Source organism: Balearica regulorum, chromosome 7 (genome assembly GCF_011004875.1).
Source record: "Balearica regulorum gibbericeps isolate bBalReg1 chromosome 7, bBalReg1.pri, whole genome shotgun sequence".
Taxonomy (NCBI): Eukaryota; Metazoa; Chordata; class Aves; order Gruiformes; family Gruidae; genus Balearica; species Balearica regulorum.
This window is the reverse complement of record NC_046190.1, coordinates 25,741,027-25,759,273: the sequence shown is the minus strand read 5'-3', so window position 1 is coordinate 25,759,273 and position 18,247 is coordinate 25,741,027. Positions and strand designations below refer to the sequence as shown.

General features: G+C 37.2%; 1 protein-coding gene across 1 annotated transcript in view; it reads left to right on the top strand.

The window, feature by feature from the left end:
- KCNMA1 (potassium calcium-activated channel subfamily M alpha 1) overlaps nt 1-18,007 on the top strand; it is a 494,552-nt gene extending 476,545 nt beyond the window's left edge. The window contains exons 30-33 of the mRNA XM_075757828.1: nt 5,218-5,412; nt 6,991-7,109; nt 8,853-9,077; nt 17,156-18,007. Of these exons, the coding sequence (XP_075613943.1) occupies nt 5,218-5,412; nt 6,991-7,109; nt 8,853-9,077; nt 17,156-17,177 (561 nt within the window). The 3' untranslated portion in view covers nt 17,178-18,007. The remainder of the gene's footprint in view (nt 1-5,217; nt 5,413-6,990; nt 7,110-8,852; nt 9,078-17,155) is intronic.
- Nucleotides 18,008-18,247: the final 240 nt, after the last annotated feature.

Genomic DNA, 18,247 nt, shown 5'->3' with positions numbered 1-18,247 from the left:
TGGTGTCGCTCATGAAAACCAAAGCACGTTCTCATCACCAAATTGAATGTGACTAAAAACCATGGGAATGGAAGCATCTTTTAGATAATGTGGATGTTTTGTAAAAAAGATTATCTTCAGCTATAAAAATGTTACACGACATAGGATAGCTTAAGAGAAGCAAATTTTTGAGGAGAACTACTTTTTCCTTTTATGTGTCTTGTTGAGATAGTTATTCCAGAAAATCCTGTGCGTGCAAGGGAACCAGTTTTATCAACACGCAGTACCTTCAAAGGTTTAAACAGTTGGCCTGAGAGCCAAAGCTTCTCTGTTGTTCCTTTTGGCACTGAAGCTATGAGAACCATAGAAATTCTGGCAGGTTGGCATCCCTCCCATACATACTGCCGACAAAAACCTTGATATACTGTCGGAGTGGTGGCGTTAGAGGCAGGGATTCCAGAAAGAGATTATACTGTTTAACATTTGATATCCTAGAATTTATTTCCTTGTGATAGAATTTTAGGTCTTGATTTTAGTTCTATAATACTAAATTCTACTTTTTCTTCATATAAATGAAAGCACAAAATGAAGACAATTGTTAAAACAGTTAAAAATAACTTTTCAGTATATCCCTTACTCAAGACTTCTCCCTCAGGGATCCTCACAGTCTTATTTATACAGAAAAGAAACTGTTCCAATCTGTGATATGGACATGTTGAAGCACAAGACTATTTTTTGTGCCAGTCTGTTCAGGGGATTAACATGCAGCATTTTGTAACCTAAACTGTCCCAAACTTCTTTAAAGTTTGGACAATATTATGAGAATCAATAGGTTTTCAAACTGTGAAATGCTGCTGTTTATTTTCTGCTGTTGATATTGAGTCAAAGGCCCCTTTGTTATTGGTATAAGTTACTGATGTTAGCTCAGTCATCCTCAGGTTTTGGATATATATTATTCATTCAACAGAATTTTTCCGACTGAAAAAGAAAAGCAAGTTAAAATATTTGTTTGAAAGCAATATTAAAAACTGCATGCAGTGTAGGAGGAGTCTTTTTTAAAAGAAATCCATAAAAAACACTAGCAAACACACAAAAATGGCAGATATGACTTGGAAAATGACAATTTTGGAGTAATTATAAATGAAAGGCAAAGTGCTATTAAAGTTAAAGCAATGTTATTAAAAGATGTGCTAATTTTCAGTTAAATTTTCTGTAAAAGACCAATTAGTTTAAAAGACTTGACAGCATTAACAGCAAAACATAAGCACTCTGGTAATTATACTTTAAAAAAATGATTGAACAAATGGGAAAGCATCCCCGAACAATTTGAAAGAGCTGCACTACAATTCTGGAGCATAGGCTAGGTGGCACTGCTAGCTCAGATATCTATGTCAGAATTTCCTTGCTATTTACCCAGTTTCAGTGTCTATGATGCATTTCCTTTTTTCTGCGTTTAGACTACACCTATTTCATACTCTTATTCCGGATGCTGATTATAGCGGTGTCATACAGATATCTAGTGTTAATGGCAGTAGCAAACAAGTATTTCTTTAGTTACGATTTTACAGTCAACATCACTGGAAAGTGTCTTGTTACTTTAAGTACAGCAGCACCTTTCCAAAGGCATTCTGTAGATCAGTTTCTTATAAGTACTGGCATATCCAGGCCATGTACCCTCCCACAGCGCAAGTAGAAGATCACTCTCAAATTAATTTCAGTGTATTGTTATTCCAAAGGAAATGGATATCAGCCAGTTCAGCTTTTCAGTGTCTCCCCCAGTTCCAAACTGGCAAGAGGTAATGAGAGAAGTCTGATTTTTGTGACAATCGAAAGCATGGACAGACGTTTTTTTCCTGAGGAGTGTTAAATACGTTAGTACAGGAGGAAGCAGCCCTATTCAGCCAAAGGTGACAAGGTATAGCTTTCTATTCACCCATCCTTTCTTGCTTATGGCTGGGCATTTTCTGATCGGTTGCAACGCCAGAGCAGTCCATCCTGAAAGTTGGAATCTTTTCACTCATTGATGCCAAAAACCCAAACCCCATCATTTGGCTGCACTCATCCATCTGATTAAATGGTGACATCCACATCAGTCATGGTGTGAAACTCAAATTAAGCCATTGTTCCAAGATAAATGTTGCCTCCTTTGCTAATAAGTGCCTTAGCTTTGCCTTAACATTTGTCTAGCAGTGGGAGGCCTTTGTGCAGTGACAGCATTCTGTTCCATCGACAATAGATCTGATTCTTTTCTCATTTGCATCAGTTTCATAGGAGTGTACGGCTCCCAGAGTTACTCCTGGTTGGCACATGACATAAGTCAGAATTGGGCCCCTTATGTCTTGATTGTGCTGGACTTTGGAGGGGGATATTTTATTTTATTTGTATTAATGTATTTTTGACAAGTGTCTGACTTGATACATTACTTTACTACTGCTTTCATTTCCCAGTTTAATATGAGATCTGTGGTAAAATAAGCAATATGGCCACAGTATAATTTCTTAGTAGATCATGCTCTAGTGAGCTACATCTGAATTTACGACAAGGGGTAATTGTGCACGTGCACAGTACAAAATTCAGATGAGCTAAGAGTATATGTGTTTAAATCTTGGATTCTGGCTATAGTCGCTATAATTTGAACGACAGAGAGAGAAAGGGTTGGAAACCAGGTAAGGCTGGCCGAATGATACCTCCTAATGAGTAATAAAATTATTAGTACAATTTTAGACTTTTGTATCTTTCAGAAATCACTGCAAGTCAGCAGTCTATAAAACCAGGCTACTTTACACAAACCAACATCTACCAGTCTTAGAGCAGCTGATCATTTCTTACTGTAGTTGGCCCCATTGCAAACCAGACTTGAGAAATCTACCAGTAAAGATACGCTTTCCTTTTGTTTTATGCTCTTCTCTCTTGACTTATAGATGTAAAACTGAGAATAGCATTTTTAATAATATTAAATATCACTACTTAGTGAAGAAAAGGAATCAAAAATACTGAATGAAAGAGTGGGGAAGGCATGAGAAAAGATACAATTGCAGAAAATGGTATGCTTTTCTGAAGTTGTGTACTTAAAGTGCCATATAGAATATGTTGGAGCACTGAATGGGCTTTTCCAGCTTCTACAATTGCAATGCTTCCAACCTCTAGATCTGGCAGATTTTGGCTTTATATCCATGAAACTGGTGTCAAGTAACATCGCTGCCTAACTGCAGGAGCAAAGGAATTATGCTAATTATTTTAGTTCTGAGTGGTAGATAATAAACACTGACAAAAGCCAAGAAAAGAGTTTAAATTTAATGCTGGTTTTGTTTTGCTTTGTTTTGGTTTTTTTTTTATTCTGAGTACTTCCATGTTGGAAAAGTATAGCATAGTGGGAGGAGTTGCCAAAGACGGCAACTCTGATTCTCACCTCAGGGACATCAAGGAAGAAGTAATTGAAGAGTAAAAAATCATGCCTGAACGTCTTCTCTCTCTCTCACCACGGCAGTTCCTATTAAACATCATGTAATAACTCCAGACGTACATTCCTGCAAGGGGTCACATTGATTTTTCTATATGTTAAGAAAGGTCTGAGTATTACACTTGAATTGTTACACAATGCATCCACATATGTAAGAGCTGATTTCAGATTAGCTGTTGGTTTAGACTAATGGAATCTTCCTGACCTCCTGCTAATGTCAGACAACTCTTTACAGTACACTTTGTAATTAAAATATGTAGTGCCTTACCCAGGCTAATTTAAAATAATTGGAGTTGATGAGATGCAAATATTTGCTGTAGGGCATGTATAACAATAACAATATGTTCCTCTCATTTTAATTTAGGCAACAGGTGAATGGCATATATGCCTATGTAAATAAGCAGAGAAGCTTGAAGTTATGAAACTTCAATGTAACAGTGAAAAATGTTGCCGCGTAGAATTCATTTTCTCCTGTTTTATCTGTCATCTAGAGTGAACAATAAAGCTGAAGTTTCATTATACAAAGAAAGGATATCAAAGTAACATGGATAGGAAGCCAGTTCAGCTTTTTGATCTCATGATAAATTATTTCAACTTGTACCTCAGTTTACCCATGTATTAAATACGATTACATTTTATGGACAGAGCAGTGAATTTCATTGAAAAGTATTATCAAAAAAAGTATTCTCTTTGGTCAACAAGCACTATTTGAGAATTCAGTATTCATTTTTAGTAGGCTGGATTACAGACATTTGTTCCAAGTCCTAAGTTCAAGAAAAGTCACAAATCTAGTAATGTGAATCCACAAATCCAGCAACGTCAATCGTGTGTACTCTACAGTGAGCTCATTTTCTTCTCACGTCCCCCACACTTGCAAAGCTTCTGAAAACACAGACATTAGCGACGTTGTAAGTGATGGTGCCTCCTTTTTTTGCTCAACGGTATTTTTTTGCTCAGTACATTACATAGCAGATATTAACTGAGTATCTCTGAACTATACTGGTATACTTTTAAGTGAACTTGAAAGTCACTCATCTGGCATTAAATTAATATTTAAAATACCCATTGTTCGCCTGACAGACCAGCAATGCTAGAGATGCTGGCAAAATGTCAGTGTGGAGTAAATCTTCCCTAATAAACCACACTTACCCTATACCCTAGAGTTTTTTAAAAGGACCACCAGGATCCCAAACTCATCATACATTTATCTGGAATGAACTCAAGATGTTTAATTGATACATGCTTATGTCTGAACACTGTCAAGTCTCGTAATAAGATGTTTAGTACAATACATTGGTTAGACTGCTAGAGTCCAGCCACAGTAATAAGTAATGACATTTGCAGCACAAAGGCAGCTCCCCAACGAATTGGTGACAAGAGTAAAAAGGCAATCTAGCCTGTGTAAGCTTTAAATGTGGTCTGAATTTTACAATTACATGTCCTAAAGCCCATTATTAGACATGAAGGCAATGAGAAGGAAAGCAGTCATTGCATCACTACTAACACCAATTATAGGAAACATAAATCATTCAAATTTTTGTACTTTAATAAAAATCAGCCTGAATTGGTGTTTAAAAGGAAGGATCTAGTATAGGAGCCTAATGGGATAGAAGAAAATAGAGTAATTGGAGGCTGCTGTCTTTTCACTTTCTATATAAAATTATTTGAAGAGACAGCCAAGAACTTTAAACAGCAGAAACCCAGAAAAGTTGTAATTTGGATGTCTTCAGTTGTGACTTTAATGGTGTTTTCTTAAAGAGCTTTCTTTATCTCTGCAGACATACTTCAATGACAATATCCTCACACTGATACGGACATTGGTAACAGGAGGAGCCACACCAGAGCTGGAAGCACTGATTGCTGAGGAAAATGCATTGAGAGGAGGTTACAGCACGCCCCAGACACTCGCAAACAGGGACAGGTGTCGAGTTGCTCAGCTGGCTTTGTATGATGGGCCGTTTGCAGACCTAGGGGTAAGATCATGAGGCAGATGTAGGACCAAGGCTGCTCTCCAATCCATTTGTATTCTCTCAGACTGAATTAACAATCTATCTTAATTAGCCCGTAATTTCTATGATTTAAGTTCACAGAGATTTTGGATCGTTTGACAATTTACAGCACAAGGTGCCAGGTTTGCTCTTACCCTTTTTAAGGAGCTGTACGACTTCCCAGACTCCTTGCCTGGATATTTCATACAGAAAATCCTGTGGCTCTTCTTAGTTGTCAGCTAGAGAGATGGATGAGCTGACTTTGGTGATATAACCATTCTAACAATAATTCATCGTAAACATGAGCAGTATCTATACCTTTGTTGGGTTTTGATAAGCTTATTTAGTCTCTCCATGGAGCTTCCAGTTCTTGCTTAAATTATGCTTATGAGCTTGAAAACAAAGCTATAAGGTTTGTTTTCTGCTGTTTCTAGATGAACTAAAATTCTTGCAAAATCCTAATTTTCTCACATTTCGACTCCATTATCTTAAGAGTGAAATTAAAAAACCCAAACAAACAAAAAAACCCCACAAAATAAACAAACCATCATTTAAAAAACAGTCCATTGGGATAAAGAACTGTCTAGAAATATTTTCTGAACCAAATCTTGTAATCTTGAGGGGAATCTCAAAGCACCCACTTCACATTGATGATGATTTAGGATTTGATATTTCTTGAATTCACCTTTTGTTCACCAGCTCTGTTCAAAAAGAATGGAGTGACCTTCTTCACAGAAATGACAGGGAAGCCCAGTAAGCATTAAGGGTACACAGAGAGAAGTAACCAGCCTTTCCATTCATGTACAAGTCCATTCATAGCTGAGCCTAACAACTCGTCAAAACACTTGGGCCTGCAGTGTAACGTTTCACAAATAAGACAAGCAATAGCAATCCTTCAAATGTTATTTTGCCAGAGCCTCAGTTGCGCTACATCAGTGAAGGCAGAATGCATTAACACTCATCATTACTTAAGAATCAGTATTTTAGATATACAAATTATCAAATCTAAACTTTTTTTCCTAATAAAAATATTTTATATTGTTTATGAAAAATGGCACACTTTTCATCATTATTTTGAAGTGGGAGATGTTTTATTATCCTTTTGACCCCTCAGAACTCTAATTTCTGTTGCGCTCCCCAGTGAATTTATTTGTCTAAGATGACAGTATGGCTACTGCCAAAAAAGGGTCAAAAGTACTAACAATTTTAATACCATCGTTAATGTAATTTGTAGAATATGCATTGTTTGGTACCAAAATTTATATTTCCAGCTTAAAGCAAATCATTCACTCTTCCCAATTTACCATCATTTCATGGACCAAGGATCTCCAAAATAATGATCACTTTACATAACTGCATATTTGAAATAAAACCTTTAGATTCTTCATTTCCTTGGGTAAAAGATTCTCATTTATGACAAACAGCAGACCGTCTATACGTTGTCCTTTTTGTACAAGCTCATACTGAAAATCCTGTTCCCTGACATTGTGTTGAGAAAAGAAAGGAAAAAAATGTGCTGTTCTCTCTTTTTTTTTTCATCCCCCTCTCCTTTCTGTCTGCTAGGATGGAGGTTGTTATGGAGATCTATTTTGTAAAGCACTGAAAACATACAATATGCTTTGCTTTGGAATTTATCGATTAAGGGATGCACATCTAAGTACTCCCAGCCAATGCACTAAACGGTAAGTCCAGTCTTTTAGAACATCTCTGCTTCACCTTTAGTCGTCTTGGTGAGGAAGATCCCAGTGCCTATAATAAATCTAAAAAAAGAGCTTTCTTCATTTTTTTACATAACTTTGCCGCAAAAGGTAACTCTTTGAGGACTTCATGATGACTCTTTAGCTGAGTTTAAATCATAGGCTGAATATCATTGCATAAATTTTCAGTTAATTTTAATCAAAAAATTTTAAAGTAAATTTTCAGAACATACCTTTATCTTGTTTGATTTATGATGATCCACTGCTTGTGTACAAGGAAAGGGCTTCAGTTTGCTTATATCAATCAGCTGTTAGTTACTGTATAATAAATTAGATTATAGTAGCTAGACTTTCTTTTTTTCAGAATGCTCAAAAAATACTCCTGTGGGCTTCCCATTGGTACTGTTTGTATCTAATCATCATTTCTTCCAGTAAATGGAAACTCTTCTCTTGGTAGAATGAATTTTTACTTCTGTAGCACCAAGGCTACCTCAGTGCTTTAAACAGAGCGGACACATTTCCATCTTTGCAAACTGAAGGCCATTTAGCAGCTTACTTGAAATGTGTCTTCATTAAGTTCCTACTAGAAATACACACACAGACCCACACCAGAACTATCGCAAATCTACCGTTTGTTACTGTTTCATTCTCTACGAAAAGCGTCATTATTGGGTGAACATGGCAATAAACAACCCTGCAGCCCACCAAAGCAGTTTCTTCTGTAAGGATTTGGACAAATTGGGTAGAAAAAAATATTTTTGGTTTAGATTTACAGTGTATTTGCTGTACTCGGGATTATTTGTTGTATTAATACTGTCCCTGAGGCAGCTAAGCCAGATTTCCTACAAGAACTGAATTCATTTGAAAATAAGTTGTGAGCTTTGTGATCGATTTTTACTCATTTCTTGCCTGGACAGAAAATGCCTATTGCCTTGCTCAAATATGTTTTTCACATGCATGAAAAAAATTAGCAGCAGGGTCTATAAGCCCTTCCTACCCTGAAAGGGGGTTAGTTGAAGGTGGGGATTCTTGAAATTGATAGAGTTTTTATTTCAGGCCTGGGATGTATACTTAGCAATGCTGGATTCTTGGATGTGCAGATTTCTCTTTATAAATGCTCTTTGAGGCCATGAGTGTACATGTGGAATGAATGAACAAAATTAACCTCACTGCAAATTTGCTGATATATTTTCCTTAACTTGTTTTATGTCCAGTCACAATCCAGACAAATAATTATATCCTTTGCTCTATTGACAGTATTTAAATATTTAATAAATATATAGTAAACATGTATTTAAATATAACTGCACCTAAAATCCTCCTCTCCCTGCTTTTCAGCCATTCTATTAAATACAGTTGCTGGTGGGTATGTTACCGGTTTTTGTCAATATGTAAATCTGTTTGCTAGAGTCTGCTTGCTTGCATTACAGTGCAGCTAGAGAAAGGAAGGTGATTTGTGTGGTGTCGTCTCTGAAAAATCATGACGTGAGTCACTTGAAGAACATCATACTCAGACAGTGTGTCTGCACAACAGAAAACATACAAAAAGTGATATCTGACATAAGGTCCTAAATCATAATGGGTATTGTGTGAGCTAAAATTAGGTACACACTGAAGGAGACAGAAAAAAATCTGGGTAAATGTTCATGAGGTAACAGCTCTAGAAGAAATTTTTTAGCACAAATCTAAACCTGCTTTCTCTCTCTTTCTTTCTCCCTTTCTCTCCAGTTATGTTATCACAAACCCACCATATGAATTTGAGCTTGTGCCGACAGACTTGATCTTCTGTTTGATGCAATTTGACCACAACGCTGGCCAGTCCCGGGCCAGTCTTTCTCATTCCTCCCATTCCTCCTATTCTTCCAGCAAGAAGAGTTCATCAGTTCACTCCATCCCATCAACAGCAAACCGACTGAACCGCACCAAGACCAGGGATTCCCGGGAAAAACAGAAGTATGTGCAGGAAGATAGACTTTGATATGTGTACCTGCTCCCACTGTGTGTGAAACTTGCATTCACCACCCATTCTCCCCAGTTAATGTTTCCAGCAGTAATGTTCCCTGTTTTCCCATGGAGTTCTCCCTTTTTGTACACATATTTTGCATATGTATGACAGTGTGCATGTGATTGTCATTTTTATTTCACCACCATAAAACCCTTAAGCACAACAGCAACAAAGCAGACGGACCAAAAGTTATTTATGATGCTAAGGGAGAAAAAAAAAAATTCTAAACCCATAGGCACACTGAAAACATAAATAACTCACTGCAGTTACTCTACATATCAGAAAATAGAGTATATTTAACATGAACACTTGCTCTTGATGTCAGAGTTACACAAAGAAAGTCATTTAGTGCAGAAGTGTTGATGTATGTTGCAGTAGGTTTTTTTATATTCATATTTACAGGAGTTGCTACATTTATTTGAAGCTTATAAAACTAACCCATTGACAGAAAAAAAAACCCAAAAAACCAAAAAAAACCCACACTAAAAAATCCTTACCGATTTTTTCACCTGAAAGCTTATATTGTATAGGGCTTACACTCTTTGTATAGATTATTGCTACTCACCTGCTTTATACCAAAGCAACATCAGGGACTTTTCTGCTTGTTTAAGGACTTTCTCTAAAATACTAGCCTTTTGGAGATAGTGTCTTTTCCCTTTAGCACTGAAATTGTCTGGGCATGGAGTTGTAAAACTCCAATGGTTTAATTCAAGTTTAGAAAGAGTCTAATTGCATATTAAATTATTATTCTGTCTATTTATACTGCCACATGAATAGCTATATTTTCTTTCACTTTTGACATTTGGGATAAAAAGCCATATGTATCATAAATATTGGATGTAAGTCATTAAAAACTGCCTTCCTGGGACTTTTACGTCTTTAAAAGGTGAATTAGTCACCTTATGTACAGAATAAATAATGTTCAGAAAAGAGCAAGCATTTTTCTATGCTTAAGTATCAGATCTCAAGGGACTTTGTTCCTTTCCCCAGATGGTAGTTTAACTTTTCCAAGTTAGAGCGGTGGTATAAATCTTCCAACAAGAGTCCTAACATGTGAAGATCCTCCAGAAATCCTCCTCCATGTTCTAGCTGGTTCTTTTCAACAGGTGCGTGCCAGTACGCAGGAATACAGGGGAAGACAACCGATTGCCTTTAAGGTCTCTCCCATTTGGGAAGAAAAGGTGCTGTGACCTAGACAGCTCATGAGCAGAACAAGAAGGCCGGGGTGGAAGTACTGACTGTGCTGAGGCATCCTGTTCTAGGCACTTGCCAGCGTTTGGTTCATGCAGTCTCACCAATGACACACCTAGCCAAACAAAAATTGAGGCAGGGAAATTAAAAGAAGTAGTGGAAAGGAACCTGTCCTAGATAGCCATAGAAATGATACTTCAAGCTTGGGTGTTTGTTTGTTGTTTTTTTTTTTAATTGTCAAATGCCAACCTTTTGAAATGTAGAACTAGTTCTAGGTGGTATGAAGATTTTCCCAGAGTAGGGAGGCCAGAAACACATACCACCTTCCCCAGCTACCCAGCAAGAAAGCATGCAGACAGAAAATAAATATTTGGATGTGGGAGTGATTAGCATTGTAACTGCCAACCCAGACAAGGTGCTTTTATGGTTAGTGTTGTTTTCTACCTTCCCCTTCCCCACGCATGATAATTTTGAAGATTTGCTTGCTGTGTGAATTGACAATGAAGCCAAGCACTTTTACTGACAAAACCTGGAACCATCTAAGTGGGCTACAGAGAGTACCACTGTGCAGTGTTAAGCATAATGATTGGAATACAGTATATATGTATGTGTGCATTCAAATGCAGCTGTAAGTCCTATCAGTGAAATACGTTGCAAATTATGGATGCTCCCCTACAAATTACAGTTGCTCTTCATAAAGACAAATTCTGTGTTTCTTTTTGCAAAGAAAGTTATGTTTTGCCCTAAGAATATTTATTACTACAAGGATGTGCCAGTTAAAGTGCTCAACAGGAAATATGACAGTTTAAAAGCATTGTAAAACTTACATAGCTTACTTCTTTTTCTAAAGTGCAACAAGGATGAATAGAATGGGCCAAGGTATGACAATTAATGGTTCTGCATGACCTAGCAACTGCTGTGGGTTTCCTTCTATAACTTTGTCCTTGTGAAAACTTGTGAAATTAAAAAAAAAAATAGTTAAAAACTTTATTCAGTTATTGGTTTGTTTGTTTGTTTGGTTGTTTTGTTGGTTTTCTTTTGCCTTTTTTTTCCCTCCAAACCAGAAGTAAAACTGGCTGCTGCTGCTGCTGCTGCTGTTGCTCAACCCTGTTTTATTTTTTATCCTCTCATCTGCTTGCCTTTCTAATTGCACGTATCCTTTTGTAAACACCCAGGTTCCTGCTCAATGAAGATGCCTACCCCGATGCAGACATTACTTAATTTCCCATTCCTCATTCCAATTCCTTTCCTCCCCTCCCTTCCCTACTCCTCCATCCCCCTTGTATGTTCATGAGCATCTTTTTATGTTGGCAGTATTGACTGAAGATAGTCGAGAGCAGTTATGCATTTTGGAAGAATGTTAATGGCTTTGACACCAAAATGCTTTTCCATTAATGTTTTATCTGTTTTCCATTTAGCAGAGTAAGGAAGGGTGTTAATATGAAGCCACTTGTCACATACTACATAATGACTTTATCCAAAAAAATAGTATTTGTATAACTGCAGCTCAAGTAGAAAAATATAAACAGTGTACATTAGAGAAGCAACTTGTCTACTTTGTGAGCAACAGAAGAGGAATATGTAATATGGATGCAAATCTGAATTCTTCAAATCATAGTGAAGTCTACTTCTCCTCCATCTTCTGTCCTAAATTCCGAAGTCTTAAAGTTTTGACTTTTAATTATACCTTGTGCAATTTTCACTGCTAACTACAGTCAAATTGATCCAATAGTTTATTACAGTGATGAAGATTTTCTGATATGGATATACTAATGAAATTGGGAGGTTGGTTGTCACAAGTAGAGGAATGTTTAAATTGTTTATTATGTTGCCAAAAGTTTTTATATTGAAAAGTAACAGGAAATCTCCCATTTGTTCAGAAAGCTTTCCCAAGTCAACCATTCTTAGTATCTAACCTGGTTAGTTTTTGAAAGTGGAAAAGCAGCACCAATGTCAAGACATGATATTTTAGAGCTTTAAAGGGAGATCCTGCCACTTATAGCAGTCTCAGTAAGGTTTCAACAACGGAAACTAGGTTCTTAGTAACTATGTTGATCTGAGTGTTGACACAAAATCACATCTAGCCAACCTGTAGGTTCTTGTCATAGGTTCCCACTGGCCTAAACTGGCAGAGTCAGGCATTTTCCAGTGAAATTCCCATTGTCAAAAGAATTTTGCTAATTTAGGAAAAAAAAAAAAAATCAACAAGAACAATTCCAGAATAGCATTTTGTCCCAAAATTTTAGTTGCCTTGGAGCAAAATAAAGACCTTCACAGAAAGTAAGAATAGTTTCTTCTCTCTGTCCCTGCACATTACTTACTGCCTGCTACATGTTAAATATTCATCTGCCAAACAAAGAATTGCTGAGCAGGTGGGTGGAGAAATTTTCATTACTTTCTTCTCACACAGGAAGAAATTGCATGGGAGAATTTTCAACTTAGCTATAAATAAGCTTCCTATGTGGAAGGGGAGAAGGCACACAAACACACACATACAGAATCATTTGAAATTGCAAGTGTCAGGGGAAAAAAAAAAAAAAAAGGCATGTTTAAAACAATTGTAAGGTAACCTGGGATGATGGTGAGAATACAGATTTAGTAAATCTTTGTGTCATGTTTAGCTAGTACTTTCTTTGCCTGTGCTCAGAAGAGAAGGTATTTCACGGCAACATTTATTCAAATGTGATTACTCAGTCCAGAATTAATGGCAGAAATTTTAAAGCACCAGAACAATAAATCTGTTGGAGAGAATTGCTAGTCTTTCTTACACAAGGTGACAAAATCTGTGTTTTGATCATTTCACTTTAATTATCTATATCTTTTTATGCTGCAGGGAACAGTCTTACACAAGATGTTAATTTTTATTTATTTGTAATAAGAGCATGAAGCCTTTAGAACCTTCACGGATGCACTGGGATGCTGATGGCCCATTGCAAACAGGTGTTTGAGAGGAAAGTAGATGTTTTCTGCTTTCTGATACATGAAGTTACTTAGCTGTTCCAACACCTCTCAGGTGATGCTGCCAAAAACAAACGCGTCAAATAGAGTAGAAAGTTCAGGGACTCTCTTGAACAGCTCTTAAAAAAAAAATAAAATAGAAAACTATGCCTGTTCTCACTATAAGGGAGAAACACATATGGTAAGGATCAATATATGCGTATGCCAAAAGGGAGAGAAACAGACTGAACATGACAGAGAACTAAAAGAAAGTTGGTGAATATAACAATGTATAAAGACTTAAAAAAGGGTTTTCTGGAGTGATTTAAAGGAAAGAGTAAGTAGTTTGTTTAGGATATGGAAAAATCTGTGCTAAGACTTTGGAAGACATGTCAATGTCAGACTGAGCGTAACAAAAAGATTGAAAAGTGTGTAAGGGATTCAAGGAGGACATTTAGTAACTGGGAGCAGAATATCTTAGAGGCCAAGAGTAAAGATGAGGAGTGTCAAGCTCACATTTCAAAGGTAAGTATAGAGGTTGACGGACTTTCACAGGAGATTCATCAATATGTATTCAAAGACAATTTTAACAGCAGAAAAGGAACAGGAAAGGTATAAAGCTGGGTCCAAGCATTTGCTGCTGGAGATGATATTGCCTGGATCAAGGTTCAGCACTGGCAAAAAGAAATCTAAACAACAAAACAAATTAGAATTTACCAGTTTCTGTTTTTATTATTTAATTGATGTTTTGATTACTTGCCAGGTAAAGGCAAAAAGAGACTTGATGGTGTCTTTTTAAAGATCAGCTCCCTGGATATGAGTTTTATTGTAAAGATTAACATATAAGTAATTGCCTTGTTTTGAAAATTCCAAGGGAAGGCCGGGGTGTTGGAAGTGCTTTACACTGGCTGCTGAGACCCTTACACTCGCTCCCTGATCCTTAGCACTCATGCAGTTCTCCCTTTTCTACGAGATTGAATTAACTTGCACCAAGTACTGCTTGTAAGGAAAGTTTGTGCACCATATGTTAAAAAAGAAGTTAGAGATAAAAGTTCACAGTGCTTAACTCGCCTCAAAATCATTTTAAACACAAACCATTAGAAAACTGTTAGTTTGAAATTGTTTATGTGATCTTGCAAGGCTTTTAAAACATGATAACCATCACACTTTACACCTCTCTGAAAGGTTAGTTTAATCGTAGATCACATAAAATTGGTTTCCACAAATGCATAATGGTTCATGTGTCACACTTGAACTAAATGGTTTTTTAAATGGAGCTGAAATTATTTTGATGTGTACACATTCCCAGACTTTTTTTCCTACAACCTTTCTTAAACCAGCCCCCATCAGGAACCATTCCTTTAAAGTCTCATTAATAATTCAGATGTTCTGATGACTTTAAAAGATCTATGGAATTGAGGCTTTTTTTTTTTTTTAACTGCTTGACAAAAAGATAAATGAATGTAGAAAGAAGCGGTAGGAGTCTGGCAAGCTGTAGATCATCTCTGAACAGATTGTAACTTTATCATTCTGTCAGGAAGAATAATTTAAAGCACTTAATCAGTTAGCTTCAGTGTGCAGGATGTAACATTATGAATTCCTATCGTCCAATCTGTTCGAATCAAAGGGAACTTAATTATAATAGGTAAGAGAGAGAGAGAGAGAGAGAGAGATGGGAGATTGAACATTGTTCAGACTCAGCCAACTTTAAGGGGGCAGGGAACTATCTACCCTGATTGAAAACAACGTAGGATATTTTAAAAAGAAGTAGAATACATTTTAGAAAATGACAAGAAAAACAATACAGTAGTTCTGTTTACCTTCAGTAATAAGCCACTAATGATTAATACGATTCCTTTTTTCAATTAATTTTTTTAAAAAAGCATAAACACAGGTAACAAATATATCTGAATAAAAAAGAAAAAGAGGGATTAAACCCTTCTCAGGTTGGGGTTTATTGTTGGGGAATAGGGGTTTTGCATGTAGATGCTTAAAATCCATATCAAGTATAAGTATTTAAATTTCTCATTCACGAAAGTGTTCAAGGCCAGGCAGGATGGGGCTTTGAGCAACCTTGTCTAGTGGAGGGTGTCGCTGCCCATGGCAGGGGGGTCGGAACTAGATGGTCTTTGAGGTCCCTTCCAACCCAAACCAGTCTATAGTTCTGTGATTCCATGAAAGTGACTGAGAAGTTCAGTAATTCTGGAAATCTATCTACTTCTTTAGAGGTCCTAACTTTGAAGCTAGTTGCTTATTTTTGTGCATTTACGCCCAGATATTTGTCCTTTATTCTTCCTGGTCTTCCAGTTTCTATTCCGTGCTTCACCTCCTTGAGCTTTTGTGCTTGATCCTTGGGTTTCTGAGGTGGATTTTGCTTTGCTTATTTATTTATTTAAAACGAGTACTGCTGCCCTGATTCCAGCCCAGATACAGCGGCATTTCCATGGTAAGCAAAAGTGGCAGTTTCTATTAGGCAAGCGAGAAAGTAAAGCTTCTGAAACATTTTGGGTTCCCCATTGGACTGAGAAGCAGTGCATACGTGCAAGAGCAGCAGCCTTGATGTGGCACACATTAAGCCTTGCATCTAATAATGAAAATGCCCCGCTCACAGAATCCCATCACCGGAACCATGCGTGCCCACTGCTCTGCACACACCACCTCCGGAATTTGGGGAAGGAGGGTGAGAATGTAGATCCCTGTTCACAAATGCTTGTCAAAGCACAAGCACCTAACAGCCACAAGCCATTCTAAGACCAGGAATTTCTAAGTCTTTGAATATAGCTGTCTTGTAAAGTTGCACATCTGCAATTAAGAAATTAGAGCAGTAATTGCTCTCTAAAGGGCTTAAGAAGATCTTTTGGGGTTTTTTTCCTTTGTGAATTTTAAGAAGTTTTTGTCCACATCTGTATATGAACAATGCAATATAGTGGTTACAATCATAACCAGCTAGGGAATGGCTGCAATGCTGCAGCCTCTCAGCATCCTCCCTCCCTCCCACATTGCTCCCAGCCCACCTTAAATCAGTACCATAAAATTCTTCATACGTTCAGGAAAACAAACACTGCCCAAAGATATAAAAGGAACAGCTTCCCCTCTAATCTTCCTTTAAATCCTTGCTTCCTTTGCCTTGCTGTCACGTATCACTACCAATCCATTCGGGATTAACTTGAGCCCCTACTACAGTCATCTGCAGCATCAGGTATGTTCCATACCCTTCCCAAACTGGGGAGTTCAGCAGCCCCTATCAGCCAGGTTGCTAAGTAGCAATATAATGGCCAACCTGTGCAGGAACGCAGCCATCTGGCAGCAGGAATGCGTCCCATTTATTCTAGCACCAATTCTAGAAACTTCTTCTTTACATACTCCCGCATGATTTCTGAGCCAGTGGTAGCAACCACCCCGAGGCTGAAATGGTTCGGAGAAGCCTCTGACTATTTAGGTGCTCCTCTGTATATGGACTTACGTGCTCTCTTCTGCATTACCCTTATCCCATCTGCTCTCCCTGGCTTCTCAGTTTAGCCTTTTATTTGTTTCATTTTTTCAATAAATGAATCAAAGGGTGTTCACCTGAGCATGAAAAAAAAAAAAAAAAAAGACCTCACATTCAACAAACAAACTAGCTTATTGACAGTTTGTCTTTAGCTTCTACTATCAAATCTGCAAATATGTCATCCTCCTTTCATGAAAAGTATTTTCAGAGGTATTAATCTAATGCATTGTACTGCTAGTAATTAGTCAAAGTCACTTTCTATTGATTGCCTTTTCTCTATAAACTTCAGTGATTGCTTCTCCCCTCCTTTTTTTGGGGGGGGGGGTGTTTATGTGTATATATGCTTCACTAATTAAAACTCTCATTTTCCCTCCTTATTCTGTCTCTACCCATTTTGCTCCTTAGCAGAAAAGAAATGGTTTACAGATGAGCCGGATAATGCCTATCCCAGAAACATTCAAATCAAGCCCATGAGCACTCACATGGCCAATCAGATCAATCAATATAAATCGACAAGCAGCTTGATACCACCAATCAGAGAAGTTGAAGATGAATGTTGACTCCTTTGAGGCCAGAACTATTTTTTTAAAGCCTGACAAACTTCATGAATGGTGATGTGACATTTATTCCTCTTACATGCTGAACCACTGATGGAGAAGTTAAGAAGGGCAAGCTTAATGGGAAAATAAAGTAGACAGATCTTTGTTTGTCTGCCTTTAATATTGCTTCCACGTATTTTGGAAACTTTCATTTATAAATGAACATAATCAAAACTAGTCATGTATAGCCTCTAGCGTTTTAAATTATTTTTATTTATTAGAAAAAATATATTTTTCTTTTTTTTCATTGTCAAGTATTTTCCCTTAAAAAAACTGCGTATGTGGCCAGACTCCTAAGAATTTAAAAAAAACAAACCTCAGTCTTTGGCTTACAGGAGAATGATGGTCACAGTTATAAAGACATGTAATTAAGGGAGACAAATGATATATTTACAAAAAGAAAAAAAAAAAAAAAAAGTCCAACTTGTATTTTAGTAAATCAAAAAAAAAAGAAGAAAAAAAAAAGAAGAAAAAAAAAGTTCACCAAAATGTTTCTTTACCGGAGGATGTGTATTTTGTTCAGCATTGACACCAGCTCTTAATAAACTGAACTTACTTATTTTCAAAGTTGAAAGTCATATTTTTTGTACATGTAACATTCTTCTGAAATATTCTTTGTTTTGCTACCATATACAGATCATCTTAATTGCCAGTTATGTTAAGGTCCAATAACCCCACACACACATTGTGTCCGCCACCCCACCACACACCCCCCCCCCCCCCCCACAGAAGCCCAGCATCCTTGACAACTTTCTGCGACACAAGTGTAGTGAACATCACTACCCTAAAGTGAGGGCCATGGAGATAAGGTGCTCATAGGCAGCACTTGCTCTAAATGGCGCATCTGGCAGTTCCGCTCTGCTTCCCGTTAGCCATCAGCAGTTGCTGATTTCAGGAAGGC